The sequence below is a fragment of the Schistocerca cancellata genome, chromosome 5 (assembly GCF_023864275.1).
Source record: "Schistocerca cancellata isolate TAMUIC-IGC-003103 chromosome 5, iqSchCanc2.1, whole genome shotgun sequence".
NCBI classification, from domain to species: domain Eukaryota; kingdom Metazoa; phylum Arthropoda; class Insecta; order Orthoptera; family Acrididae; genus Schistocerca; species Schistocerca cancellata.
Window position 1 is genome coordinate 77,551,826 of NC_064630.1, and position 27,292 is coordinate 77,579,117.

The following is a 27,292-nucleotide window of genomic DNA, read 5'->3' on the forward strand; positions in this document are numbered from 1 at the left end:
TTTCATTGTTACATTTTATTTTCATATTCATTCTGTTTTCACACCTGATTAATTTCTGACAATGTGAGAACTCTCATTTGTTACTGTTTATGCAACCAGATGGGCAACATTAGGAATACTGTTTAGTGTTATGTTAAGAAACTGGTTATCGGATATGGGAAAGCATTCAGGGCTGTGAGAAAAAAGGTAAATAAGATGTGCTGTATACAAAAAGACAGGATACAGAGTTTTATATAATAAACAAGAACAGCAGCCAAGAACAGCAGAAGTTATATGTTTAACTTAACAAATGAACTTAAACTGCGTAATCACTGGTATGGAATGTTCTTGTTACAATAAAATGAGGCAGAAATAGCAAATTAGAGTTGCGTGTGTGTATATACAGTAAAACAATACAATCATTTTAATATTTGTGAATCTTATCATTTTCTGACTCCATACAAAAATGAGAATATTCATGGCTATTGCTTACAGCATAAACATCTTTACTTTTTTACGTGTAGCACTATCATCGGCAGTAACAACAGTTTCGTAACAAATTTCCAGGAGATTTTTTCTTATGGAACAAAATTATAATACTTTTTGAGACTATGGTCTTCAAAGGTTTAATCTCTTACTCAACAACTACATGTGCTGCAGCTGGAAATCCTATTTTATTCTTTACATTACAGCAAAATAAAAACTTCAGTGTGTGAGTGTGTGTGTGTGTGTGTGTGTGTGTGTGTGTGTGTGTGTGTGTGGGCGCACGCATCACAACTGACATTAGCTAACAAATTGTTGTTATATTGTTACTTAATTCAGTTTATTTAGTGTACAAATTCCAAAACAAAAAGAAAACTTAAAAATGACAACTTGCATACATGTAAGGTATTATATTCGTATTTACATTTCACATACCCTCCATCCATTTTCACAGTATACATACATTAGTAAACTACTTGACTGCCATGTGACAATGTTCCGTTTCATAACATGACTCGCATAACTGCACTTAAGGATGGATTCCAAAGAGGTGACAATATGAATATAACTATTTCACATCAGTTAATTCTCGTCATTTCACAGCTGACACTGTTAACTAACTGAAGAGCTGTTCTGTGGCTCTCTCCAGATCCCAGTTGTATGACGATAAGGCTACTCGTGCTTGATGATCTTCTATTCCCATATCCGTAAGCCGTCGTATTTTCAAGTCAAAATCTGAATTCCTGTGAGGACCTAGCAAAACAATAGATTAAAAATCAAAAGTTGTACAAAATGAAAATTTTCATAGACATATTTTGCACTGCATCTACCACCGCACTCACTTTTCAGCTCTTCTTGATTTTATGACTTCCTATTTTGCTATCTGCTCTTGCCAAACAGGATTACTTATTACATTAAACTTTAGAATTAAATTTTTAATAACTGTTCTAAATTATTCTCCTTGATCTTATCGAACAGTATGTGCACTGGCTACTCTTCACTTCAGATACTTAATTTGACTAGTTTAACACAGTTTTTATAAAGCTCAGCACTTTGTGGAAACTGATATCATATTCAGAATATTTTTTATTCGTAGACACTGTCCTTCCCGTACTACAACGAAAATTAAGTTTAGATAATAAAACAAAAATACCGAATACCATAATTACGCATAGTAACTTGGCCATAATATTTAGTTATACATGACATGAAGAAAAGTGAGACAAGATTTATGAAGCAGACAATATGAATATTAGATTTACATAATTATTGTGATATTGAAATATCTGCTGATATTCCACTAGTCCTTTCATTTTCTGTATTTATATCACTATTTCAATATTTGTATTTATAAGCCTAACAACGTTTTGATATAAATTATTAAATGCAACTTTTTCCAAAATCTTGGCTCTGTTCAAGCTGCAGTATTTTGCTTTGATATCATCTCTTTCAACCAGAACTAGATTTCTTTTAGAGCTCTGGCTTTCAGCAGCATAGAGCTAGTAAAAATATGGGAAAATAATGGGATCTGCTGGATATTGCTTTAAGGGGCTCCGGAAAGGCTCAAAATCATGAAAAGTTCAATTTTTACTTTTTTGCGTTTTCTAAATCTGCAGACTATTAACTTTTAATAGATATATAATTTATTCAATTCCGAAGACTACAACTATTTTTAAATTTTTTTTGAAATGTGTTCTACATGGGCGTGACCCACTGTGGCGCTGTTAAACTGCTGTCAAATGGTGTTATTATTAACGTCCGTGTTCATCAGGTACATTTTAGTGATGTGAGATAAAGTATGTGTTGTGGCTAACCTGTGATGGTTCAATATATATCGCTGGTGTGATTGTCGATTGTTTCATGTTTATTTACTCTGTCGTTATCTCGAAAATATTCGTAATTAATTCTGTTTCTTGAGTCTCTGTTTTGTTGAAGTATAATAATGAGTAAAAGTAAAGTTATTAGAAATCCTCTGAACGCTTTTAAGAAAAGGAGAAATGTTGGAAAGCCAAAGGTATGTGTTATTACCGTAAACAATAAAGACGATAACCAAGTGAGTGAACCTAACCTCTCAAGTACACCTGCCCATAGCAGTCAAAGTGGGAAAGAAAATACTTCACAGAAGAAGCTTGGTTCAATGAGTGAAAACTATGAATGTTTTATGGGCGAATCGGATGTGAATGAAATATTTGATATGTCGGTTCTCAAAGGAATTTTTTCAAACTGTGTAAGATGTATTCATTGTAGTGAAGTTGGTCTGGAAGCACGTAGGACTTGCTAGTGAAATACAATTGAAATGTGATGAGTGTTCATACATGACCACCTTTTGGAACAGTGTTGCAGTAACTGCAACGGAAGAAAATGGTAGCAAAATCTACGAACACAACATTAGATTTGTTTATTCCTTGCGTTCAGTTGGTAAGGGTGCTACTGCAGGTGCAATTTTCTGTGGCATCATGAATCTTCCAAATCCCCCAACCAAGTTTACGACCTATAATAAATTAATAGGGTCTAAAGTAGAAGATGTCTGTATAGAATCTATGAAGAACGCTGTGGAAGAGGCAGTAATGGAAAATAATGGTAACAGAGATTTGACTGAAGCGTTTGATGGTACCTGGCATAAACGGGGACACACATCTCTTCATGGTGTAGTATCTGCCACCAGTATGTATACAGGGAAAGTTTTAGATGTAGCAGTAATATCAAAGTATTGTAGATGTCCACAAAAATATAAAGGTACACATGAAAATAATTGCAAAGCTAACTATAGTGGCAGTAGTGGAGGAATGGAAGTGGCTGGTGTTGCCAGTATATTCCAGCGTTCTGAGGCGTGTGATAAAGTGCGATATGTTAATTACCTTGGTGACGGTGATTCTAAAAGTTTCAAACATGTTCAAGGACTGAAGCCCTATGGTGATGATGTAGTGCAGAAATTTGAGTGTATTGGACACGTACAGAAGCGAATGGGAACAAGACTTCGGCGACTGAAAGCTTCGTACAAAAAACAAAAACTCAGTGATGGTAAAGGGTTGGATGGGAAGGGAAGTATAACTGACAGTGTAATTGACAAAATACAGAACTATTATGGAATGGCTATTAGGCAAAATACACAAAGTGTCGACGAAATGAAGAAGGCTGTTTGGGCTCTTTTTTTTCATACTTCTTCAACCGATGAAAATCCCCAACATAGCTTGTGTCCCAAAGAAGAAGACAGTTGGTGTAAATATAACAAAGGATTGCTAACTGGTGAAGTGTACACTCATAAGCATAGTCTGCCTCATGCAATAATGGAGGTGATAAAACCTATTTTCAGAGACTTAGCAGCACCTGAACTGTTGAAAAAGTGTATTCACGGAAAAACTCAAAACCCCAATGAAAGTGTGAATAGTGTTATATGGTCGAGAATCCCCAAGACTGTATTTGTTGGAATAGAAACACTTCACTTTGGTGTGTATGATGCTGTTGCGACTTTCAATGATGGCAACATTGTAAGGTGCAAGGTATTTAGAAATATGGGAATGAAGATTGGTTCTAACATGGTACGAGCGATGCTTGCTTTAGACAAGGAACGCCTTCGGGCTGCAGACAGGGCTGTAAAGAGTCTAGAAATACAAGCAAGAGTAAACAGGAGGAGGAACAAGAGGAAGCTGGAGTAGGAGTTTGCAGAGGATGAAGATAATCCATCCTATGGACCTGGAATGCACTAAAAAGTTAATCCAATCTTTGTCGCTCGATTCCCAAAACTTTTATTTTCTCATACTAATTACATGTTTTCTAAGGATCTTCCAAACATATTTGTTTCAAACTTTCAGTAAATGTTACACAGTACCTTCTGCATAATTTAACACAGCCTTTTTCCAAAAAACTGTATAATTTTGAATATATAAATAAAAAATTGCAAAAAAATGTTGTGAATTTTCATTACAATTGAAAAAAAATCATCTTTAATAACTGAACTAAAATTTTGTAAAATCCCTGTGTTAAGTTGTAGCCCATATTCCAATAAATAATCTGTAAAAAGTTCAACTTCCTACCTCAAATACTTTGTGAGGAAAGATGTAATTTATAAGCGTTATTTTAACATTGCAAGTATAGGGCGTTCCGGAGCCCCTTAAGCAAATGAGTGTCTGTGGTAATATAACACAAAAGCACCATTAATCATGTGCTGATCATGGTACACATGATGTAACCAGGTCAGTGGCAACACATCAGTCACATCCCTTCCCAAATGATTACCCAAACATTACATTAACACATTCCACAGCATGCTTCATCCAGGCAAGGGCTATTTGTATGGTTCAAAAACTAGCATCTTCACATCAGTGTTAGTAGCAGTCTCAAATGTTTACCTAATGTTCATGCCAATTTTCTTTCCCAAATCACAAATGGCAAGGCTGAGCAAGGCACTTAGCCAAAAAACAACCCACCGAGCTTTGTATTAGTTCTGGTAATTCACTCCTATGACATAACTGTCAATAAAATATTTTGAAAATATAATTTAATTGGGCAAATGAAGGAAATCTACTCAGCAAGTGACGGCAGGGAAAAACACATAATTTTTAAGAATCTGAGCCAGTGCTCCTCCTGGCAGAAGGGTTGAAGGCAAAGGAAGAGGGATGAAGTAAAAGGACTGGTGAGAATTGGGAAAATGGGGGGAGAGCTACGGAAAAGTTATCCAGAACACCGGGTCATGGATACTTACCGGATGGAATGAGAAGGTAAGAACAATTGTTGGTGATTGCACTGGATGAGTTTCAAAAACCTGAGAATTTACAAGTTGAAAATAGGGGAATAAGCAAGACAGAGATCACTGACAAAACAGCATGCAAGAGTTGACACGAGCAGAAAGCTATGTGCATTATACATGGTAGAGGTGGGTGGGGGCAATAGATCACAAAATAAAGATAAGTAGAAAGCACAAAGGGAGTGAAGAAAGTAATAGTTGCGGAGAAGAAATCCTGAGACCACAGAAATTAACATAAATGAAGGCTAGTTGGGTGGCGAGAACCAAGCACATGTTGCAATGCCAGTTCCCACATGTGGAGTTCTCAGAGACTCTTGTCAGAGGGAAGACTCCAGATGGCAAGTATTATGAAACAGGCACCATGGTCTCACCTGCCATGTTGTAGAGCAACAAGATAATGGGTGTTCCAGTATACACCTTCTGTCTCTGCCCATTCATCCTAACTGATAACTTGGTGATAGTCACAACATAGAACGCCAAACAGTGTTTATGTAACAGCTGGTACACAATGTGTCATTCTACAAGTGGCTCTCTCTTTGACAGTATATGTTTTACTAGTTACAGCGCTGGTGTAGGTAGTGGTAGGAGGGTGCATAGTCAAGTCTTACAGTGGAGACAGACACACATGTAGGAGGCATAGGGTAGGGAAATGAATGCAGAAGGAACATAGGGTCTGACCAGGATATCCCAGATATTGGGGAAACAAAAAAAGCTATTCTAGGCATTAAGTCCTTCTTCATACAGGATGGTTATGGGACCTTGGCTATTCAGTATACAATGTCAAATCAAAAACACCTTCAGCAGTCTATACTTCCAATTATATTTTAGTTGTGCTACCAGTATCCACACTATACAATCTTCAAGTCCCCTGACTGATGTGTAGGAAGAATCCCACCTTTTGTACAATTCTTTTTAAAAATGCCATCCCTTTGTTCATCAATTGCACAGTCTGCAGTTGATGAACAAAGGGACAGTGTTGTTAAAAAGAAATCTACAGATACCAGTGACTATATGCTGGCCCGTATTTCAATTGTAAAGAGGTGTAATTCTTCCTACACGCCAATCAAGGGCCTGAAGATGGCATAGTGTAATGCTGAAACTGGCAACAAAAATAAAATAAAATTGGAAAAATTGACAGCTGAAAGTGTTTTTGATTTAACATTTTATTCTAGGTTTGGTGGGCAAAATGTCAGACAGAATGGACCTCATTTCAGGGCATGATTTTAGGAAGTCATAGCCTCGTCAAAGTAGCTGATAAATACGTTCAAGAATAGGATAGCACTGAACGACAAGAGGTATACTCCTCCTAAGTTGTTTTTTGGAAGGATCAGCAGTACCAGGATTGGGTGTGATGGCCTGGGAAATCTGTTTTTAAACTAGGCCGGTGGGTAAGTATGTCAACTAAAGGCTAAAGTGGGAAGGTGATGTACCACTGTAGAGAGAATTCATCTAAGCAAATACTTTTGCCTTGAATGCCAAGACTGTATGAAAGGGAATGTCAGAAGTGTGTAGCTGACCCTCAGTGAGGATGAGGTCAATATCAAGAAAAGTGGCATGGGATTAGGAAATTTAATGTGGAGAATATGTACACAGAGTCCATAAATTTTTCACATGTTAGCTTCACCATAAGTCCGTATGGCAAGGATGTCATCAATGTGTCTAATCCAACACAGGGGCTGAACATTCTTCGATCCCAGAAAAGCTATCTTCAAGCAATCTATGAAAAGGTTAGCACAGGGTGGAGACACCCTGTTTCCCATAGCTGTGCCTCTCATCTGTTTTGTATATCAGTCCTTCAAAGGTAACATAATTATTCAGAAGTATAAAATTGTTTAAGGTGAGCAGAAAGGATGTCAGATTTGGAATCAGTTGGATGCTGCAGCAGACAGACAATGTACATGGGAGATGTTGATATAGAGGGATATAGTGTCAATGGTGACAAGCAAGGTGTGAGTCAGGAGCAGGGGGGCACACAAAGATTTCAGATGATTTAGGAAATGATTGGTATGTGTAATATAGGATGGGAGTCTCTGTACTATAGGATCCAGGTGTTGACCAAATAAGGCAGATATACATTCAGTGGGTGCTTTGAAGCCAGCAACAATGGGAAGACCAGGGCAATTGGGTTTGTGAGTGTGTGGTATGTGTGGGGTAGGAAGTTCTATGGATTGAGGTGTTAGTCCTTATGAGGGACCTAAGGTTTTAAAGATGGACCATAGGTCTTTTGATTTCTGACCAGTCTACTGCCCCCACCCTCCCCCTCCTCAACACGTATAATGCACTTCTATATTGGTTTCTGCTCTTATGAAGTTGATTTTGTTCTTATGAACGATTCATTTTGTCATAGTGTTAACCCTTTTGAAATGAAAGTGTCCCTTTTGAAATGAAAGAAAGAGCAGCAGAATACTTGAAAACAAAGCCACCTTAATTAAGCTTCTTTACAGGACTAAGGATATATCTGTTACTGAAATCATCTTCAGAATCATACAAACATTCATTCACATAGTCATCTGGATCTTAATTCTCATTAGGAACATTTGAATAATCATCATCAAAAACTTCTGAAAGTATTTTAGATTACGTGTTGTTTTGTCAGTAATCTCTCCCTTAATTATTACGCTAACTTTTTCAGCTTTAAGTTCCCAGATTTTCAAATCTTACCTGGTGCAGTCCCCAGAAATTAGTCTTTCCTTTCCTTCTCGCCCCATCCATTGAGTCTCCCCCGACTCAGGGTCTTGGGTGACTTTTCCATAACAGTCCCCATTTCCTAACCTCACTAGTCCTTTTCCTTCTTCATATCTCTTCCTTCTCCTTCAATCCTTCTGCCTGGAAAAAGAGCCACTGGCTCCGAAAGCTCACACATTTCCTTAAAATTTGTGTGTTTTCTCCTGTTGTTGCTATGTGAGTGGATTTTTTATCTACCCAGTTACATTACAATAAAATATTTTGGTCTCCTTAACAGTTTCCTTTCTAGCCTTAGATTGCACCTTAAGCCATCTCCAAAGCAATAGGACTATTTGGTATATCTAGACTCAAGTTGTAACACTTGCAAAATCTGAATTTTTTTCCCCACTGACTTTGAAAGCTTTCATGGAATCCAAGGAAGGAAGATCATTAGAGATGAAACACAGACTCAGATTTGGGATAGGATGTGCATGGAAATCGCCCCAGTCCTTTTTGGAAGGAATCATCACAGCATTTGTCTTAACACATTCGAGATGGTGCTCAAGTCTCACTCGTGCACTTGCACAGTCAGTGTCTGAGGAAGACTCTGATGACATTTCAAATGAATCATTCACAAGGAATCACCTTCATTGGTATTGCCAGAATCAGTTGAAAACACGCCACCTTATGCTTCTTTATAAGACTAATGATCATGAAATCATCTTCAGAACCATACAAGCATTCATTCACACAGTCATCTGGATCTTCATTCTCACTACAAACATCTGAACAATCAAGTCAAAAATTTCTGAAAGTAATTCAGATTAATTCATTCAATCATATTTGATGCATTGACTATTGGTGTAAACACCTAAATAGACAAAGTAGTTAAAACACCTCACAGTAGAAAACATGAGTTATTTCAAGATCCGTCTGTAATGGATGGCCTGCAAAACATGAGTTTACTCAAGATCTATCTGCAGTGTGTAAACAATTTAGGAAAACCACAGGAAACCTAAATCTGGATGTTAATGGCTACCATTACACTGCCTCACTAATTTATCATAATCCAGGCACCTGATCTAGCCCTAATACTGTTGGTCTTGTACCCATTCTCCTGTGCAATTGGCAAAATAGTTTGAAGTTTCAAAATTACATTTCCAATGTTGCTTAGTGATAACTACCACTGCACTGTCAATTGACAAAACTGACCAGCATCAATTTTCATGTTAATTGTAGCACAACTGCTCCCACCCCTGCCCCTCCCATACAAGAAGACACTGGAATCTCTGCTATGTTCAATTTTTGACAACTCCACACTTGACTATTTTAGCAGTATAAATTTTTAGTCGGATATCACGAGAGACATATGTGGTCTGCCATAAGCACTATGGAACTTTATAGATACTTTAAGTGTTGGTGGACAGAACAATTATACTGTTCCAAGGGCTGTATCCAGTCATTCCTTAAATTAATAAGAACACACTTGCACTGATGTTAACTGCAAACTGTATCTTTTAATCAAATAGAATGTGCTATCACACTATCCCTGACATGTAACATTTGCTTGTAATTTACAATAAAAGCAGTACAGATCACAATTTCGGCAACTGTTTTTGCTCTATACAATCATCATCAGACCACAGGCTCTGAGAAGTACATTTATGATAACATTTTTCCTGCTAGAAACAAACGTAAATGTAACATAATTATGATATATAAAACAGAACAATGTGTTTTCCAGATTACATGAGGAACTAGTTAATGGAGCTGCTGTGTAGCGTCTACTGTTGCCAGTCACACACTTTTAACTAGCTAGCAAAGGCGAGGTGTTATAAAGGAGAAGCACCACCCACCATATCTCAAATGATATGTAGTACTAATGTTTAACATTAACAAATATTGTGTTTTCAAACATAAAAAAATCATAACGTACACAAAAACATGACATAAAACTGCTTATAATCTACTATTACATTTAAAAACTTTAAAAGTTGAAAAGATTAAAAGATTAGATTAAAAACTACCTTCTGGTGTGTACATGAATAAGCTACACAAACAATGGAAACTCCACGTAAGAATATCAACAATGGAGGAAAAAGACAGATTGCTACTTACCATAAAGAAGACATGTTAAGTTGCAGACAGACACTTACATAAAGCTTCCATTCACAGCCTTCATCAGCAAAACAGAGACACATACCATTCATATATACAAACAAGTACACCTCGTGCACACAAGACCGCCAACTCCAAGTACCTTGGGCTGGAATGAACTATTCAGAGGTGTAGACACTGCCTATGTGTCTAGCACTGCAGCCAAGCACAGTGCAGTTCATGATCTAAGTTCATAGCTTGTAGAAAATAAACTAATATTAATTCACAGTAAGACTCGGTTTTTAGAGTTTCTAACACACAATTCAGCAAAACCTGACTTTTAATTTCACATTAATGGGCATATGATTAGTGAATCAGAACAGTTCAGATTTCTAGGTGTTCAGGTAGATAGTAAACTGCCATGGAAAGCCCACATTCAGGGTCTTGTTCAAAGACTTAATGCTGCCATTTTTACTATTCGAACGGTATCTGAAGTGAGTGCTCGTTCAACAAGAAAATTAGTCTACTTTTCATATTTTCATTCGTTTATGTCGTACAGTATTATATTTTGGGGTAACTCTTTCCATTCTGAAACAATATATTTGGCTCAGAAATGGGCAGTTCGGGCAATAAGTGGTGTAAGTTCATGAACCTCTTGTCAATCCCTGTTCACGAGCCTGGGTATTTTGACACTGGCTTTTCAATATATATATTCCTTACTGTCATTTCTTGTTAACAATATTACCTTATTCCCAAGAATAAGCAGCTTTCACTCAGTTAATACTTGTCAGAAATCAAACCTGCTTTTGGATTGGACTTCCTTAACTCTTGCGCAGAAAAGTGTGCAGTATACTGCTGTATCCATTTTCAATAAGCTACCACTCGAACTCAAAAATCTTCGCAGTAATCCACATGCTTTCAAATCAAAACTGAAGTGTTTCCTCATGGGTCACTCCTATTCTGTCGAGGAGTTCCTTTTGAAAAATTAACCTGATCCTTCTTGTATTGTCGATTGCGTTTACTTAAACTTATGGACTGACTTTTTTCGGGTTCATAAACATTTTATTTTTATCTGTTATTAATTTGATGTTGTAATTTCATGTAGTGACACGTTCCATGATCGTGGCGATTTGCTCCTCAATTTGATCCTATGGAACTTGACGTGTAAATAAATAAATCATGCTGTGCAGGATGTCACTTGTCGCCATGGAGACGCAATGTGGCTTGCACTGCCAACCTAGGTGTTATTTATCCCACAGATGTGCAATGCAGTATGCGTCTCCCTTTAAACTCAGTATAATGCAGCTGACTAGACATCCTGCATACTTGTATAGACAGACACTCTACTAATTAAAACATGTCAAACAATTTAATAACATCTTACAATAAAACCTGATAACAATTCCAACAAAATGCTGCCATCTGTCATGTATTTAAAAGAACTATTAGGTAGTGTTGCAATTGGTGTGGTACTAGCATGAAAAGCCCAGTTCTCTTGAGCAATAATTATGTTAAACAGGACCCACATGTTCAGAAAAGATAGCCTTTATGAAGATACACATAAGCTCATGTTGTCACCACAGTAGTAGCTTCTCTTGCTGGCGAGCCATTGTAACCATGTACAATGCCCAGTACTTGGCATTGGAGAAGACTGCCACTGCATTGTCTAACCACAGCCTTCTTCCTTGCTATCATATGCCCTGTTTTACAAGAAGTACCTACCCACTGACAGACATACCAACTTGAAGATATCATGTTTTGATGTGTGAAGAAGTCTGTAACTGTTTGCTGTACATCATCAACTAACAGGAATCATTGCCCCTTCAAGTAAAGAGAGAGTGAGAGAGAGAGAGAGAGAGAGAGAGAGAAGTGACAGAAGGTGTGATAATCACATGGGATGCGATTAGGATTACGGGGGATTGCTCGAGTATCTTTCACTTGAGTCAGCGTAATGGATGAGGCTTGCCTCCTAGACTGACCAGCATCTTGTGTCGAATTGGGACCAGCACAGAACTTGGCACATCATTCCACAATGGTGGTTTCTGACAGGTATGCTGCCCCATACACATTCTTCATTCTCTGATGAATGTCTATTGGTATTTGACTTTCGAAAGCCAAGAAAAGGACAACAGCACATAGGTCTTGTGTGCAAACATTGACACAAAAAATTGGTTAAAACTATGTTGCTTTCAGTGTGTCATACTATTTACATTAAAAAATTTTCAAAATGTAAAATACACATGATATTTGTGAATTTTAATCATTTATATTACTGATCATATGGGGAACAGTGGGCAGATCTTCCCCTTTGTAGCATCTAGCCTTTGTTAACTAGTTAGCAGTGTGCAACAGGTACAAGTAGGTGCAACACACCAGCTCCATGAACTGGCTCCTCATGTCATTCGGGTAACACATCATTCTATTTTCTACCATAATTATGTTCTTTTTATGTTGATTTTTAGGTGGAAAAGTTTTGTCATGCATGAGTCATTATACATGGTGTCCCATTTATCTTGACCACCCCAAAAATCTGTTTGACCAGATGCAAATTACAAAATGTTTCAAGCAAATGTTCTTTAGCTGTCAGGGGGACATCAATCAGCATGATTGCCTTCATTGTATTTTTTTTTTTTTATTTATTTTTTTTTTACAAAGATATGAACAGCGGTAAGACTTTTTTAAATGGCACCCTGTATTTTTTATTCGGTAATTCATTTCCTCTCATAAAGACCTATTCAAAAATGTATCACAGTGTACCATTCACTGAAACACAACATTATTAATTACATAACACAACACTGACTTTGAGCCCGGGATCACAAACACGTCCACTTGCTGGAGTTGTCAGAAAACAAATGAAAACCAAGTAAAAACATAACAGAAAATTGACTTTGACTCTCCTGCACCATTGCCCAGGAGTAGAACATTCAACAGTGCTCAAAGTGGTGACCCTGGACACCGATACACTGGTGCACTTGTTGAGTGAAAGAATTATTTACTGCTTCCAGTGTTGCCTGCTGAAAAGAATTACAAGCAAGCATGATACATTCCTGCATGTCCTCTGGAGTTGTTGGAATATCATGATAGACCATGTCTTTAATGCATTCCCAAAGAAAGAAGTCCAGAGGACTTAAATCCGGAGACCTAGCAGGCCAAGTAACTGTTCCTCCTCTAACAATCCATCTGGTAGGATACCTTCGATTCAGAACATGACGTGCATGCAAGGCATTATATGCTGGACATCCACTGTGTTGAAACCACATAAGCAGTTTGGTTCTTCCAACAGCACTTCATTCAGAAGAGGAGGAAGAATTCATCCATGCCGTTTAGACTACCATTGATGAAATAAGGACCAATAATTGTAGTACCAAGCATCCCACACCAGACGTTAACTCTCTACTGACACTGTTGTTCCACCTGTCTAAGCCATTGTGGGTTGTTGCTGGACTAATAATGCATGTTCCTTGTATTTACCCGTCCTTTGTTTGAGAAGGAACATTCATCGGCAAATAGAACATTGGAGAAGTAGTTTGGGTTGGCGAGGATATCCTGCTGTGCTCACTGACAGAACTGTACATGATTCTGGAAATCATTCTCATGATATTATTGATGTAGGTGTACATGGTAAAGATGGAACTGGTGATGTGTAACAATAAATGTACACTAGTCTTAGGAATGCGAATCTCGTGTTCAAGCTGTCATGTGTTCACATGTGGATTCATAGCAACGGAAGCGAGAACAGTAATTTCGGCAGCTTCATCTGTGCAGGTGCTATGACAATTGCATTGTCGTGGGTTGAAACTTCCCGTTTCCTGAGGCGGCGCAGCATGACGAGAAAACAACCGTCGGGAAGGTGGGTTCTTGTCAGGGTATCACTGTCTGTACAGTTCTGCTGCCTGCGTAGCATTTCATCTGCCTTCAACAACAACAACAACAACAACAACAATTAAAGAAATGTTATGTCAATGCAGTTTGTAGAAAGGACAGCCTTTACTGTATGCCTACTCTACACAACAGTATTTAAAAGGATTAAACTACTGTACTAAATGTACCCGTACATAAGAAAACAGTACTGCAATTACTGTTCTGCTAAATTACATTCCCCATAGATGAGTAGCATTTCTACCTTCTCTTCGTTGGCGTACATTCTACTCATACAACTCTTCAACTGACAATGGTTGATGGAATGACGGATGTGCATTCTACTTATGTTTATGTTTGTCCTCTGTCAACGTCAGAATGTGGATGTGTTCCATTACCCCGAGTATCTGCACTAAGCGCTGGGAGCGTTAATGTCAATGTTGTGTTATGTAATTAATAACGTTGTGTTTCAGCGAATGGTACACTGTGATACATTTTTGAATAGGTCTTTAAGAGAGGAAATGAATTACGGACAAAAAAATACAGGGTGCCATTAAAAAAAGTCATACCACTGTAAAAAACAAAGCTACAATGAAGGTAATCATGCTGATTGATGTCCCCCTGATGGTTAAAGAACATTTGCTTGAAACATTTTGTAATCTGCATGTGGACAAACAGTTATTTAGGGTGGTCAAGATAAATGGGTCGCCCTGTATATATTATACATTTCAGAGCCTCTGGAATGAAGGTCATACAGACCAAAGCCAGTTCTGAAATTAAAAATAATTAATTTATTGGGAACTGGACTGCTTTTTATTATACATATTAAGTATGATAACGTGTTCCTAAATAACAGAAAAAATATATTAACTTATTTATACATACAAGAAATTCACAGTAATGTACCAACGAAATGAAGCAGTATGTGTAAAATTCCCTCAAGTACAAGCTACAAGAGATTATTGTGTAAACAGTATATTGCCAAGCTAATAAAGAAAGCCAGTTTCACTGCCTTTACACTCAGAAGTATCTGTCCTTTTGTTGAACCGCAATTTAAAATATTAGATTAATTTGTAAACTTCCACATAGTTGTGCCTCAGCAATGATTCCTGGTATACTGTATGTAAAAATCAATTAGTATACATCCTTTTAAATGTGAACATTGATAACACAGTGAAAAGTTGGTAGCCTACCTCTCAGTGGCCTCTCTCAGAACTCACAAAATCTTACAGTCGATTTCCAAGATTTACACTTTTTAGGGGCACATAGGGCTAAAATTTAGGTCCTTCTAGGCTGTACTATAGTACAACACTAAATATAAAAATCAGCAAGCCAAACTGGTAACCTGGCCATGGTAGCAGGATTGTTTCCCTTACACCCGAAAAGCAGGGGTTGGGGGGCAACGGGAGTAGCAATAAAGTATACACTCCAGTACTCTTACAAGTGGAATTCTAGAACACACTACACACCTTTAAATGTCCCTGAATGAAATGCTCATTAAGAACAAGAACAGAAAGTATCAGGGGCATTCAAAAAGAAATGAGCCGGAGGCATAATTACAGAAACCAGTCCTGTATGTTAGAAGTATTGACCCTGGCTGTTGAGACACTTGTCCCACTGTGACACAAGGCAGTGAATGGCCGTCTCATAAAATTCCTGGGGCTACAGTGTGAAGCAGTTCTGCACGTACAGCTGGACATCATCGTCCAGAGGAGTTCAGGAAAGGTTATGCTGACATTGTTCTTTGACCAAGATAGCCTCCTTCAGATTCACTTCCTGCAGCAAGGGACAACAGTGAATGCCCAGCATTACTCGCAAACCTTGACCACCCTTCGCCAAGCGATCAAGTCAAAACGACCTGGCAACCTCGCCCGTGGGGTCATTCTGTTCCAAGACAATGCAAAGCCTCATACGGCCAACACAATCGTGGCACCCCTGCAGAAATTCAAATGGGAGGTTTGGGAGGTTCTCTGCCACCCTCCATACAGTTCAGATCTCTCTCACCGTGATTATGCCATTTTTGGTCCCCTTAAAAAGGCTCTGAGGGGCAAACAATTCACCTCAGACAATGACATCCAGCTGTAAGTGCGGAACTGGTTCACATCACAGCCCCGGGACTTTTATGAGACAGCCATTCACCACTTTGTGTCACAGAGGGACAAGTGTCTCAACAGCCAGGGTCAATACTTATAACATACAGGTACTGGTTTCTGTAATCACGCCTCCGGCTCGTTTCTTTTTGAACACCCCTTATACAATATTTCTCACATTTGCTGCTAATGACATTTCACTGACAGTATCCATAAAACTATCTTCCCTGGTGATGCTGCTATTTCCACAGCTGAGACTGTTGATTCATTGTCTGCTGTTTCAGTAACGGATGATGAAACAGACTCTTTGTTCGAATATGTGTAGACTGATTTTATTGTATTTTGAGTTTCCTCGGTCATCTAAGTCAAGGCCAGTAGTCATCACACATATTTTTGGCATGATAAACGACCTTTCAAGTCTTTTACTGTCACAACATTAAATACTAATGTCATGGCAGTAAATGTAAACTGAACATGTGGGTTAGTCATTAGTGTTGTTGGCTAGTAACACTGAGGTCCTGGTTTTAATCCCCACTGACATCTACAATTTTTTACAGTGGAAAGGTCTGGATGGAGGTCCACTCAGCCTTATGAGGCCAACTGAAAAGCTACCTGAATAAAAGCAGTGAAATGGGTGTGCAAGTCACCAAAGTAATGTTATATCAAAACACTTGCACCAGGTAATGTGACACACAAAGTTTATTTATGAGCAGCACTATCACCAGTTGTTAAGTTTTTGCATTAAGAGAGTGAGCAGCTGACTGTATTACAACTACAGAACTTATTCTTTGCATGACTTCAGACGAATTCTATAGTATTTAGGATTTGATAGTGTGGTGGCATTAGGCAGGGAACAATTCTGTTGCAAAATTTTGCTGGTGGAATAAAGAGGGGGGTGGTACTCCTTACTTAATGCCAAAAGTTCCCCTTTCCTTCTCTCTATGCATTTTTAACTTTCTTCCTGTTGATTTCTACATGACAGTCACATAAAGAGCATGAAATGGAAGTCTGTGCTGCAAATAACGAAATGTTGCCTTGGCACTGATATTTGACAATAACTGTTGGACAATGTCACTTTTCAACATTTATTCACAGTATAGTGTATTTGAAAAATAAAAGACTCATTTATTCAGCAATCTTTCAAAATCAAACCCCACAGATGGAACGCTTTTTTCTCATATTTTCTTTGCTAGCTTGTTAGCCCAGTTCTACTCAACAAAAGCTGTGAAATTTTTGCAAAGACAGTTTTCTTTGTATTGTTCATAATATAGCCGAAATTGCTGTCTAAAATTTACGTACCTATATCATCAATGGAATATTTATTGTGTTCATTTTACTTGTTCTGATTTGGGCCAGATACCTGAATCCTGCTACACTCAGCTGATGCTTTCACTCATAATAAACAAACATAGTTTGTTACCTTGCCTGGTATAAGCCTTTCGACATAACTCTACTTTGGTGACTTGCTTGTCCATTTGGCTGCATTTATAGTCAAGTAGTTTTTCAGTTGGGCTCATAAAGTTGAGTGGACCTCCTTTCACACCTCTCCCCCCCAGGAAAAAACATAAATAGTCAATGGGAATCGATTCTTGAACCTTGGCATTACTAGGCAAAAAAGTTAACCGCTAGATCACATAGTCAACTTTCCTTTACTCCTGTGACTGTTGTGGTATTAGAAGACATGGAAGACTATGTACCATGGGAAAAATGTGTGTGATTACAGGAAAAGACATACTTTGACAGTCATAGAAACAGAACATAAAAATATAAATCAGCATAGTCTCTCTCCTTCCAGAATTTGCACACAAATGACTAACTTACCTTTTGTTTGCCAACATTTGCTTGCACTTTCCCTTGCCTATCACGCCTTTCTCATTTATTATGACGTTAACAGCAATTTGTTGCGGCTTCCCAGGAATGTATTTTCTGCAGTCACTTTTCACACTTCCATTGCAAGTTAACAACGCACACTACTTTGAAATGGAACTTGACTGTACCTTGTCATGTGACCATGTTAGGTCCTGCTACAGCCGGGTAATAGTTTGAATCATGCTATAAAGTTCGTATTGTATTCTGTGTACCGGTGAACAAGTTCCCTACCTACATATGGCAGGAAACCGGAAATTATTAGTAATTAAAAATAACACAATAATTTGTCAGCTGTTCTAAAACCAACATGTTTTCTTGGAATGTAAATTTACACTAGTATTGATGAGAATAGGGAACTAAGCCCCTATTCCTATATTCATGTGAAGTACAGAGTGGTAGACAAACCACATTTACAAGTATAATCAGAAAAACAATTATTACTGTTCCACCAGAGTGCCATTTTTGTTTACAGCACATCTGCTAATGTACTTCTTTGATGTATTGTAGAGCTCAATTCATCGAGAAAATAATGGAACAACAACATATGAGAGAATTAACTATGGAACTAACCATCAACACCAAACAACGGCAACATGAAACATATTCAGCTTGGCTCAGAAACGGTATTGATATTTTTCAGTGAAATTTCATTTTTTGTTAATTTGGTACATATTCAGCAGTATCTTGAGTATCTGCAGAATAGTTTTATTTATATGGCTCATAAATGTGTGTTGTTAAAAATCAATAAATTGGAATACTATGTAATTGCAAAACTATTTGTTGTTATCATTTATAAACTACATAAATTTGCCCATATTTTTAAAAGTTTATAGCCACGACCAGAAAAAATGTTACTTTTTGGAAAATTTTTGCCCCCCCCCCCCCAATTTCAATGTTATTACCTGATGGCTTATTTTCCAAGTATATTCTTTACGTTGGTTGTGTTCCATTACTTTTCGTTATTATGATTCATAGGGTTAGAAATCTGGAGAAAGTGCTCTCTGTGTGTTTACATGAGGCTTAACATGATATTCTCAAAAATAGCTTTTAAATACAATAACTACTACATCCTCTTTCCTTATACACAGAATATGGGTGGCATCTGCTACCTACTTTGTGTGGTTGCACTGAAATTGTGAATAATACACTGAAAAATGCAACACCAAAAAATTATTAATGTAGAGTAATGACATTTCAGTAAACATTTGTCTAGGTAACATACTTAAGTAATTAACAATGGAAAATCACAGGTTAATGTAAGCACTAGATAAGTCATTACAAATGTGAAATGCTGGTGTAACTGCCACAATATTGAATGCAAGAATATAAATGTGCATAAACTGTGCTGTACAGGTACCAGATGTCAGTTGTCAGGTCTTGGGATGGAGTTTCATGCCTCATGCAGTTGGTTGGTCAGTGAAGGGCTGATAAATGCTGTTTGAGAATGATGCTGGAGTTGTCATCTGGTGATGTCCTATATGTCCTTGATTAGTGACAAATCTACTGATCAAGCAGGTTACGGCAACATGTCGACACTCTTAGAACATGTTAGTTTACAATTGTGATATGTGGGCAAGTATTATTCTGTTGGAAAACACTCCCTGGAATGCTGTTAATGAATGGCAGCACAACAGGTCGAATTACTAGACTGTACAAATTTGCAGTCAGGGTGTGTGGGATAACCACGAAAGTGCTCCAGTTGTTATAAGGAATTGGATCCCAGACCATAACTCCAGATACAGGTTGAGTGTGTTGTACAGGATGGCAGCCAGTCAAGGAATATTTTAGGGAATTGGTTTAAGAAATTTATTTCAAAGTTTTTTCCCAGAGTAATTCACGCCGTGTCTACGTGACACAAGTCGCTTGTCTTTGAAAACTGAGGCAGTTCTGTCCAGTTAAAGCTGTTGACAAGAGACGTCCTGAGCCCTCTGCTGAAACTGCTAGCGAATTCACGCCATTGATTTTAGCCAATAGTGTGCGCAAAATGCCAACCCCGTGTGTAGACGCTGGAGCATCCTGCAGTGCAGAACACACTTGCTTCTCTCTCTTGGAATCCAGACTTCGAGGACCACAGACGTCTTCCTGGAACGCAGAGCCCCTTTCTCTGCTATTCGCAACCGGCCACCAATGTAAGTCAACATGAACTGCTTCCCCTTCCGTTGCCCATTTCATTTAATTGTTTGATCTCCTATACTGGCCTAAACCTGCTAACTTCCAACCCTAGGCGCACGTTTTGTACTCCATATATTGAAATATATCCTCTTTATTGTACTTAATTCCCTGTTTTGTCATTTAACGGCAGCCCTGGATGTCCACTCTGTAATCCTGACCGCTCGACCTCCTGCACCCTGTCGTCACGAGGCACAAGAAACAACCGCCTTCCCCCTTTCCCACATCTTGTATACATTTACAACTGGTGACCAGAAGTAGAATCATATACATTTACAATTGGTGTCAGAAGTGGCCGTATACTCTACATTTGATGTCAGAATCGCAATCCGTTCCACTGTTCGGTCCATAGGGTGGCCATTTATTTTGGTTCATGTTTGATGTTGTGTGGTTGGTCAATATTTGGGCTGTTATTCCACTACGAACCGAGTCTGAGTGCTGCAGCATGCCAGCTGTGACGCTGCGACTGCACATACAAGCGCCCGGGGCGAAGTCCACACTTTCTGCCTCTTGCAGTGTACCACTTGTACACGTGCTCGCTGAGTCCGCCGAGATGCGCTCCGCAGCATACATGTGCATGGCGCACACTCCGGCCCCATTTGACGGTCGCAGCCAGCCCAGCTTCTCAGTAGCCGCCCGCCAACTCTGAGCCAGGCACCGAGACATGAAGAAAATGCACGAGGCCTCTGAGCCGCTCCCATGGCTACACAAAGTGTGCAGGCAAGCTATTCACGGTTGGCGCAGTTTCCCTTCCACTGCCGCTGACCTGCCACCCCACATGCGCCACCGGTCAGCCCCCTGCTGCCATGTGCGTCTGGGTCCTGGCATCAACACCTGGGGTGCGTACTTCCAGCACTGTGCAGCCAGCCGCCCACACCGTTGCTAGTGCTGAGACCTTGCAGCCATTTATCCAGAGAAGAACTTTGAGAAAATACACTTCCGTTGAACATGTGTACTGCCATAAATTTCTTATCCTCGTTTTAAACTCTGTTGTCATCGAGGTATGTCATGCCTAGTTGTTGTGATGAGAAGTTTTTTACGGCATGTTTTGAGAGCTTTTAGTTAATCTTCAGGGATGTGCAACTTGCACAATGTGTTTGTCAACCACAGAGTCTCCCAGTTGTTCATGGCATTTTCTTCCATTTCATTTTCGTGTCATGATCAACTCTTTTTTTTCTTTCATCTTTTCTATAAGCATTATTTCTCTGCCCTATAATGAAAGTAGGATCCTTCTCCTTGCTCCACAGACGTGAGCGTTTTAAGGGCTCTGTAACGCCCTGTGTTGTCATACCACGTCTGCAAGGTTTCTGAAATCGTTGGTGCACAAAATCTTTTTACCTTGATGGGAGTTTGTTTTTATTGCAAGACCAGGCACAGTTGCGAAATCTGCATTTAGACCTTGTAACAAAAGCTACAAACCATTGGATTCTGACAGTCCTGGTGATGTCCGTTGTTTACTATTAGTACTAGGTGACTTTAGGCCCCAAGCGTACACACAGTCATAATTACATGATTAGCACTTGTGTAGCCAAAACTGATAGGACATTGTGTGACATGCCGGATTGTGGAACGAAAGGGATTAACTTTTTCTACCTTCTCTTTCTTTTCTTTCTTGTCTCTCTGCAGCCTCTTTCTGACCATTTGTTCTTTTTCTGTCCATGCCTTCAGTTTTTTATAAGTGGTAGTTCCTTGAGTGGTTAAGTCAATGCATGATGTTACGATGAAACAGAACTGATCTCTTCTACCCATGTAAGTTGATAAGAGAGGATATGACAACTTCCGGCTGTTATCCCCCAGAGGGCAGCGAAGTTTTGTTGATATGAAATGATGTATGAGGTTGTTTATTGAGGTTATTGGTGAGCAGGCAAAAGGTCCTGTGTGTGTTGTTTTAAGTGATGTTAAATGGTCTGTTTTATGCTGCCACCCCCTGTCACCCCAAAGGTCAGAGCAGAACTGTTAACCATGATTCACTTTACCATGCAGTGAGTTTCCAGTTGAGACAATGTTTTTTTTAGTCGTCTAAATTGCAGCCTATGTTCCCACTGAACGCTTACTATAAGCGAGACGGCATGGTGCAAACACATGGACTGGCACAGCTGTCGCCTTGCATAAGCCAGGCTTCTTTCCCTCTTCTTTGTCTGGTCTGTCATAAATTAAGTCTAATTTTATTTGATTTATAAGTCATTTATTGCAAGTTTTGAGTGACAATGTATGGAGTGTATTAAGTGTGTAAAGGTACCTCTCCCAACTACTGTATAAGAATTCATTAAGTGATGATATTATGCTGTTCGTATTATTCAGCTTTGTTGCTGAATTTTTGTGTTGTACCGTATTTCACTTTTAGATCTCCTTTATTGACAATGATTTTGTTTTGCCTTTTGAAAGGATGCATCAAGTTTACCTTACCAAAGTTTTTCTACAATGCTACTCTATACAAGCATACGTTGTTGAACATTTCATTTTGTTGTCAAACCTAGAATTTGGAGCCCCTCCTTGCGATGTCTATCCTATTTGTCATTTATTGTTCAACAGATTGTGATACTTTGGCTTTTCATCTAACTTATGGAACTAATTTTCCACTGCTTTGCAGATGAGCTAAGCCTACTGTTGTTTTAGAAGCATTTATTTCCCTGTTTTCTTTCAAGCTACCTAAGATTAAAAAAATGATTGCGAGTTTTTCATTAACATGCCCACTACTATATGCATTTTCGTGGAAATCCTTGCTAAGTGAGAGACCCCCGTATGTTTATTCAAACAAATACACCCATTACATAATATGACTGAAGCACCCGCTGAAATAAGCACTAGATTGTTGATGATTAGCACCAATGACGTGACGTCATCTCCCAAGCACAATAGAGCGTTACCTCGTTGAAAACTTAGTTAGCAAGAGACTTCCACCCTAATGAATAAAAGTTTTATTGTAAAATGCCGCAGTGGTTCGTGCCCCCCTTTTTTCGTAGCTCACCCTGTTACTTCATGGATTTTGGGAATTTTGTAGTAATTCAACCCTACGAGACGTAATCGCCCCAATGGAGACAGAGCGCAGTTCATCCCTCGCCCATGTATTGCACTGGATTACTACCAATGCTTTGAGTCGCTTGTCTATTCGTTCGTCTCAATCATTACTTTATACCTCCCTCCTCCAGGGCCGTGTGCCTTAGACGTTGCGGTTAGCACCTGCAGAGTGCCCAGCTGATTGGTTTATTCTTTCAGTTTTCACTTTCATAAACTGACCGTCTACCTATCTCTTTCATCTTCACTGACACATCACGACGAGGCTCGCCTTGTCTGCACCCTGGTCGGTAACCAATGCTACTCAGACATATTGCCTCCCCCCAGAACTTGTTCCCGATTATACCCAATCCCTTATTCTTTAATGTGAGCACCCTTCCAGTTCGCCGCAGGTGGGCCACGTGGCATAAATGGCCAATATGTCCGGCTACCCTGGCATTGTGATCGCAGTCAGCTGTCCATGATTATACTCAGGAAAAACACTGCATTAAACCAAACATGATTTTTTTCTCCTTAGTCAAATTCATTTTCCTCCTAAGCCACAACATCCATTACTAAAGCTTCCAATTCCGTAAATCCCTTACACAACCACTAAATCTCGCCGGTACATGCCGTCAGCTGTACTTCAAAAAATGTTTGCTACAAGATCACCTTAGCAAGCACATACTGCCTCCCCTACCCCCTCCCTCGCCATTCTTCATCCTTTCTGCTTACCTCCTCGCTCTTTCCCCTTCCCCAAGACATGCGTTACGCCACAGATAATGCACCCCCCCCCTCCCCCCATTAACTAGAGAGAAGCGCCATTTAAGTTTGTCGACGTCACACTTCCCCGCCGGACAGCCCACATGCTCTTCTCCTGTCAGTCAGTACTTTGTTTACAAACAGTGCGTGATCTTCTGTAGCACAGAACCACATTCTAGCTGTCAATCTTTTCATATTTTGTGAACTGACTATAAACTCACTGCATTCTTTCTTTTCCTTCATATGAAGTTTTATGAATAGGAGAGAATTTTGTTAGCTGTTTTGTCACTGTATACATACATTTTAATTACTTTTTGTAGAGTTTTACCTGTGTGTTCTCCATGACCGTAACTTTGTTTTACAAGCTTATTTTATGCCATATGACAGTCCCTTGATTTCATACTTAATTCCAGTGTTTTGTCAGTATATTTTGTATACCATGGAACTTAATATAACCATTATCTGTAACTAATATATGGAGGATGTACTAAGATTTTACATTTGTTATCACCTTTCTTTGAATGTACTTAACCCAGTTGTAACCTGAGCTAGGTGTTAATGTTCTGCAGTAAGTCAATTTATTATGTTTCTTTTTACACAAATATTTTGATTACCATAGAATTGAGTTTTTTTTTATACTAGTAGATTTTTTTTCCCCTCAAACTAACAGAAACCATGACAGTTCAATCCTATTTTGTGAAGCGTTATGGCATCATTTTAACTTCATTTGTCCTAAGACCTGATTATATGGACAGTGATCATTTCAACTATTACAGGAAATATTGTATTGTGATTTGAGTAGTTAATATTTTACTACTTTCATAACTCATGAAAACTGATAAACTTGACTGCATGTAAGTCCTCCCTCCCAGTTACAAAAAATGAAAACAATTGCAATACATCCCTCCCATAGTATCAAGGTCCCTCCTACGGCAAACCGTCTTACCAAGGAGTGACCGACACCCTTTTGTAAACAATGTTTGTCACCACTTCTCTGGAAGGGAGAAGGAATGTACAGGATGTCAGCCAGTCAAGGAATATTTTAGGGAATTGGTTTAAGAAATTTATTTCAAAGGCCCAGTGGAATCTTTACAAGTTTTCTCCCAAAGTAATTCACGCTGTGTCTACGTGACATAAGTCGCTTGTCTTTGAAAACTGAGGCAGTTCTGTCCAGTTAAAGCTGTTGACAGGAGACACCCTGAGCCCTCTGCTGAAACTGCTAGTGAATTCACGCCATTGATTTTAGCCAATAGCGTGCGCGGGATACCAATCACACGTGCGGACGTCAGAGCGTACTGCGGTGCAGAACACACTTGCTTCTTTCTCTCGGAATCCAGACTTCGAGGACCACAGACGTCTTCTCGGAAGGCAGAGCCTCTGGCTCTGCTATTCGCGACCGGCCACCAACATAAGTCAAAATGAACCACTTCCCCTTCCGTTGCCCATTTCGTTTAATTGTTCAACCTCCGAGACTGCTAGCTTCTGACCCTAGGTGTGTCTTTTGTACTCCACATATTGAAATACATCCTCTTTATTCTACTTAATTCCCTGTTTTGTCATTTAACGGCAGCCCTGGATGCCCACTCTCTAATCCTAACTGCTCGACCTACTGCACCCTGTCGTCACGAGGCGTATGTAACAACCGCCTCCTCCTCCCCCCCCCCCCCCTCCCCTACCTTGTACACATTTACAATTGGTGACCAGAAGTGGGATCATATACATTTACAAATGGTGTCAGAAGTGCCCGTACGCTCTACAGTGTGTACCACGCAGACAGGTCGGTTGCAGGCCTTCAACTAGTCTCCTCCTAACCAATTCGTGGCCATCAATGGCACTGAGGCAGAACCAGCTTCCATCGGAAAACACAACAGTTCTCCAATAAGCTCTCACTTGACACAACTGAAGTCACAAGTAGTGGTGGTTTGGGGGTCAGTGGAATGCAAACTACAGGACATCTGGCTCGGAGCTGTCCTTGAAGTAACTGATTTGTAACAGTTTGCTGTGTCACTGTTATACCAACTACTGCTCAGATTGCTGGTGCAAATGCAGTACAATGTGCCAGAGCCATATGACAACCATGACTGTCTTCACTCTCTGGAGTGCTACACGGTCATCCCGAGCCCGGTCTTCTTATGACCGTACATTCTCGTGACCACTGCTGCCAGCAATCACACACGGTGGCTACATTCCCGCCAAGTCTTTATACAATATCTCAGAAGGAACATCCAGATTCTCGTAGCCATATCGTGCAACCTCATTCAAACTCAGTGAGGTGCTGAAAATGGCATCTTTGTTGCCCTAATAGCATTCTTGGCTGACATCAACTCACCATGTCCTATCTCAAAGGTGTCTAACACTCACAACCGTTGCAGTGTGAATTTGAAATAAATCTGATTTGCATTCTCATAGTGGTGCTACTAGCGCCATTCTTATCCAACTGGTATGAAATTTAATGGATATCATCTTTCAAATGTAGAAATAAGCTTACCAACTTTCATTTATGTAGCATCCTTCTCGGTGATGGGATTTTTTTCCCTGTCAATGTCTGTGTATATTAGCATGTAATACACTTCAGGCCAGACTGACATTTGTTCCATGCTACCTTCGAGTTGGAGCAATTTTAACGGTCAGAAGTGTAATTTATTTACTAAATTAAAGAACAAATAATGCACCAATCACACACTGTTTAAAGTCATATACAGTGGATGTTCCTGAGACATACTGGGTCTCACCTTTATTTATGCAAATGATGTAGGCTGAAGCAATGAATTAAAATTTGGACCAGCACCAAGAATTGAACCCAAGTCTCCTGCTTACTAGGCAGATGCGATAACTGATGCACCGCACTGGCACTCTGGCTACCACAGCTGCACAGATTATGCTAGTACGTCTCCTTCCCCCGAAACAAAGTCGAATTCGTGCCTCGGCCCATTGCTATTCCCCTTTTTAAACTTGCATCAGTATTGCAGAGGTTCTCCAATATTGAAATAGCACCTTAGCAATGAGCAAAATGGCGTTATCCTGTCTGTACCTCAGGCGTAACTGGTATACACAGTGCTAGCGTGACTCAGAGGTTAGCACATCAGTCTAATAAACAGGAGATCTGGATTTGAATCCCGGCACTGGTGCTAATTTTAATTCTTTTCTTTAGACTACATAACTGATGTTTAAAGTATTTCAAAAGAAAATATTGTCACAGATCCCAAGTTCCAGTCTAAAAAATAACGCCGTCTAATTGTCAACACTGTGTTACCATATAAAAATGCTGCTCGGACTCTAAACTTTGCCTGTCATTAAACTTGGAACGGATTTGTACACCTTCAGAATATCTAGATTGCAGAGAACTGCCATACTAGAGATACCGCAAGCTCTTTGCCATGTCATCATTAAAAGAGCTCATCATTATCATCATAAGGGTGAAATGACAACCTTGGTCTGTGAACACGGACTAGTATCAATCTGTGGTCTTTAGAGTTGGCAACATTCTTTCACCTCTGCCTGAAGTCTTTGTCTTAAAGTTTCTGAAAATACAATCGACCACATGTCCGGCTGGGTAGAGGCAGTTCCCTTACCTAACATC

General features: G+C 39.3%; 1 protein-coding gene across 2 annotated transcripts in view; it reads right to left on the reverse strand.

Annotated features, from left to right (window-relative positions):
• Positions 1 to 213: 213 nt before the first annotated feature.
• LOC126187827 (ubiquitin-conjugating enzyme E2-22 kDa) overlaps positions 214 to 27,292 on the reverse strand; it is a 104,124-nt gene continuing 77,045 nt past the window's right edge. For both annotated transcript variants that reach the window (XM_049929125.1, XM_049929126.1), the window contains exon 5: positions 214 to 1,215. In XM_049929125.1, coding sequence (XP_049785082.1) covers positions 1,079 to 1,215 — 137 coding nt within the window. In that variant the 3' untranslated portion in view covers positions 214 to 1,078. The remainder of the gene's footprint in view (positions 1,216 to 27,292) is intronic.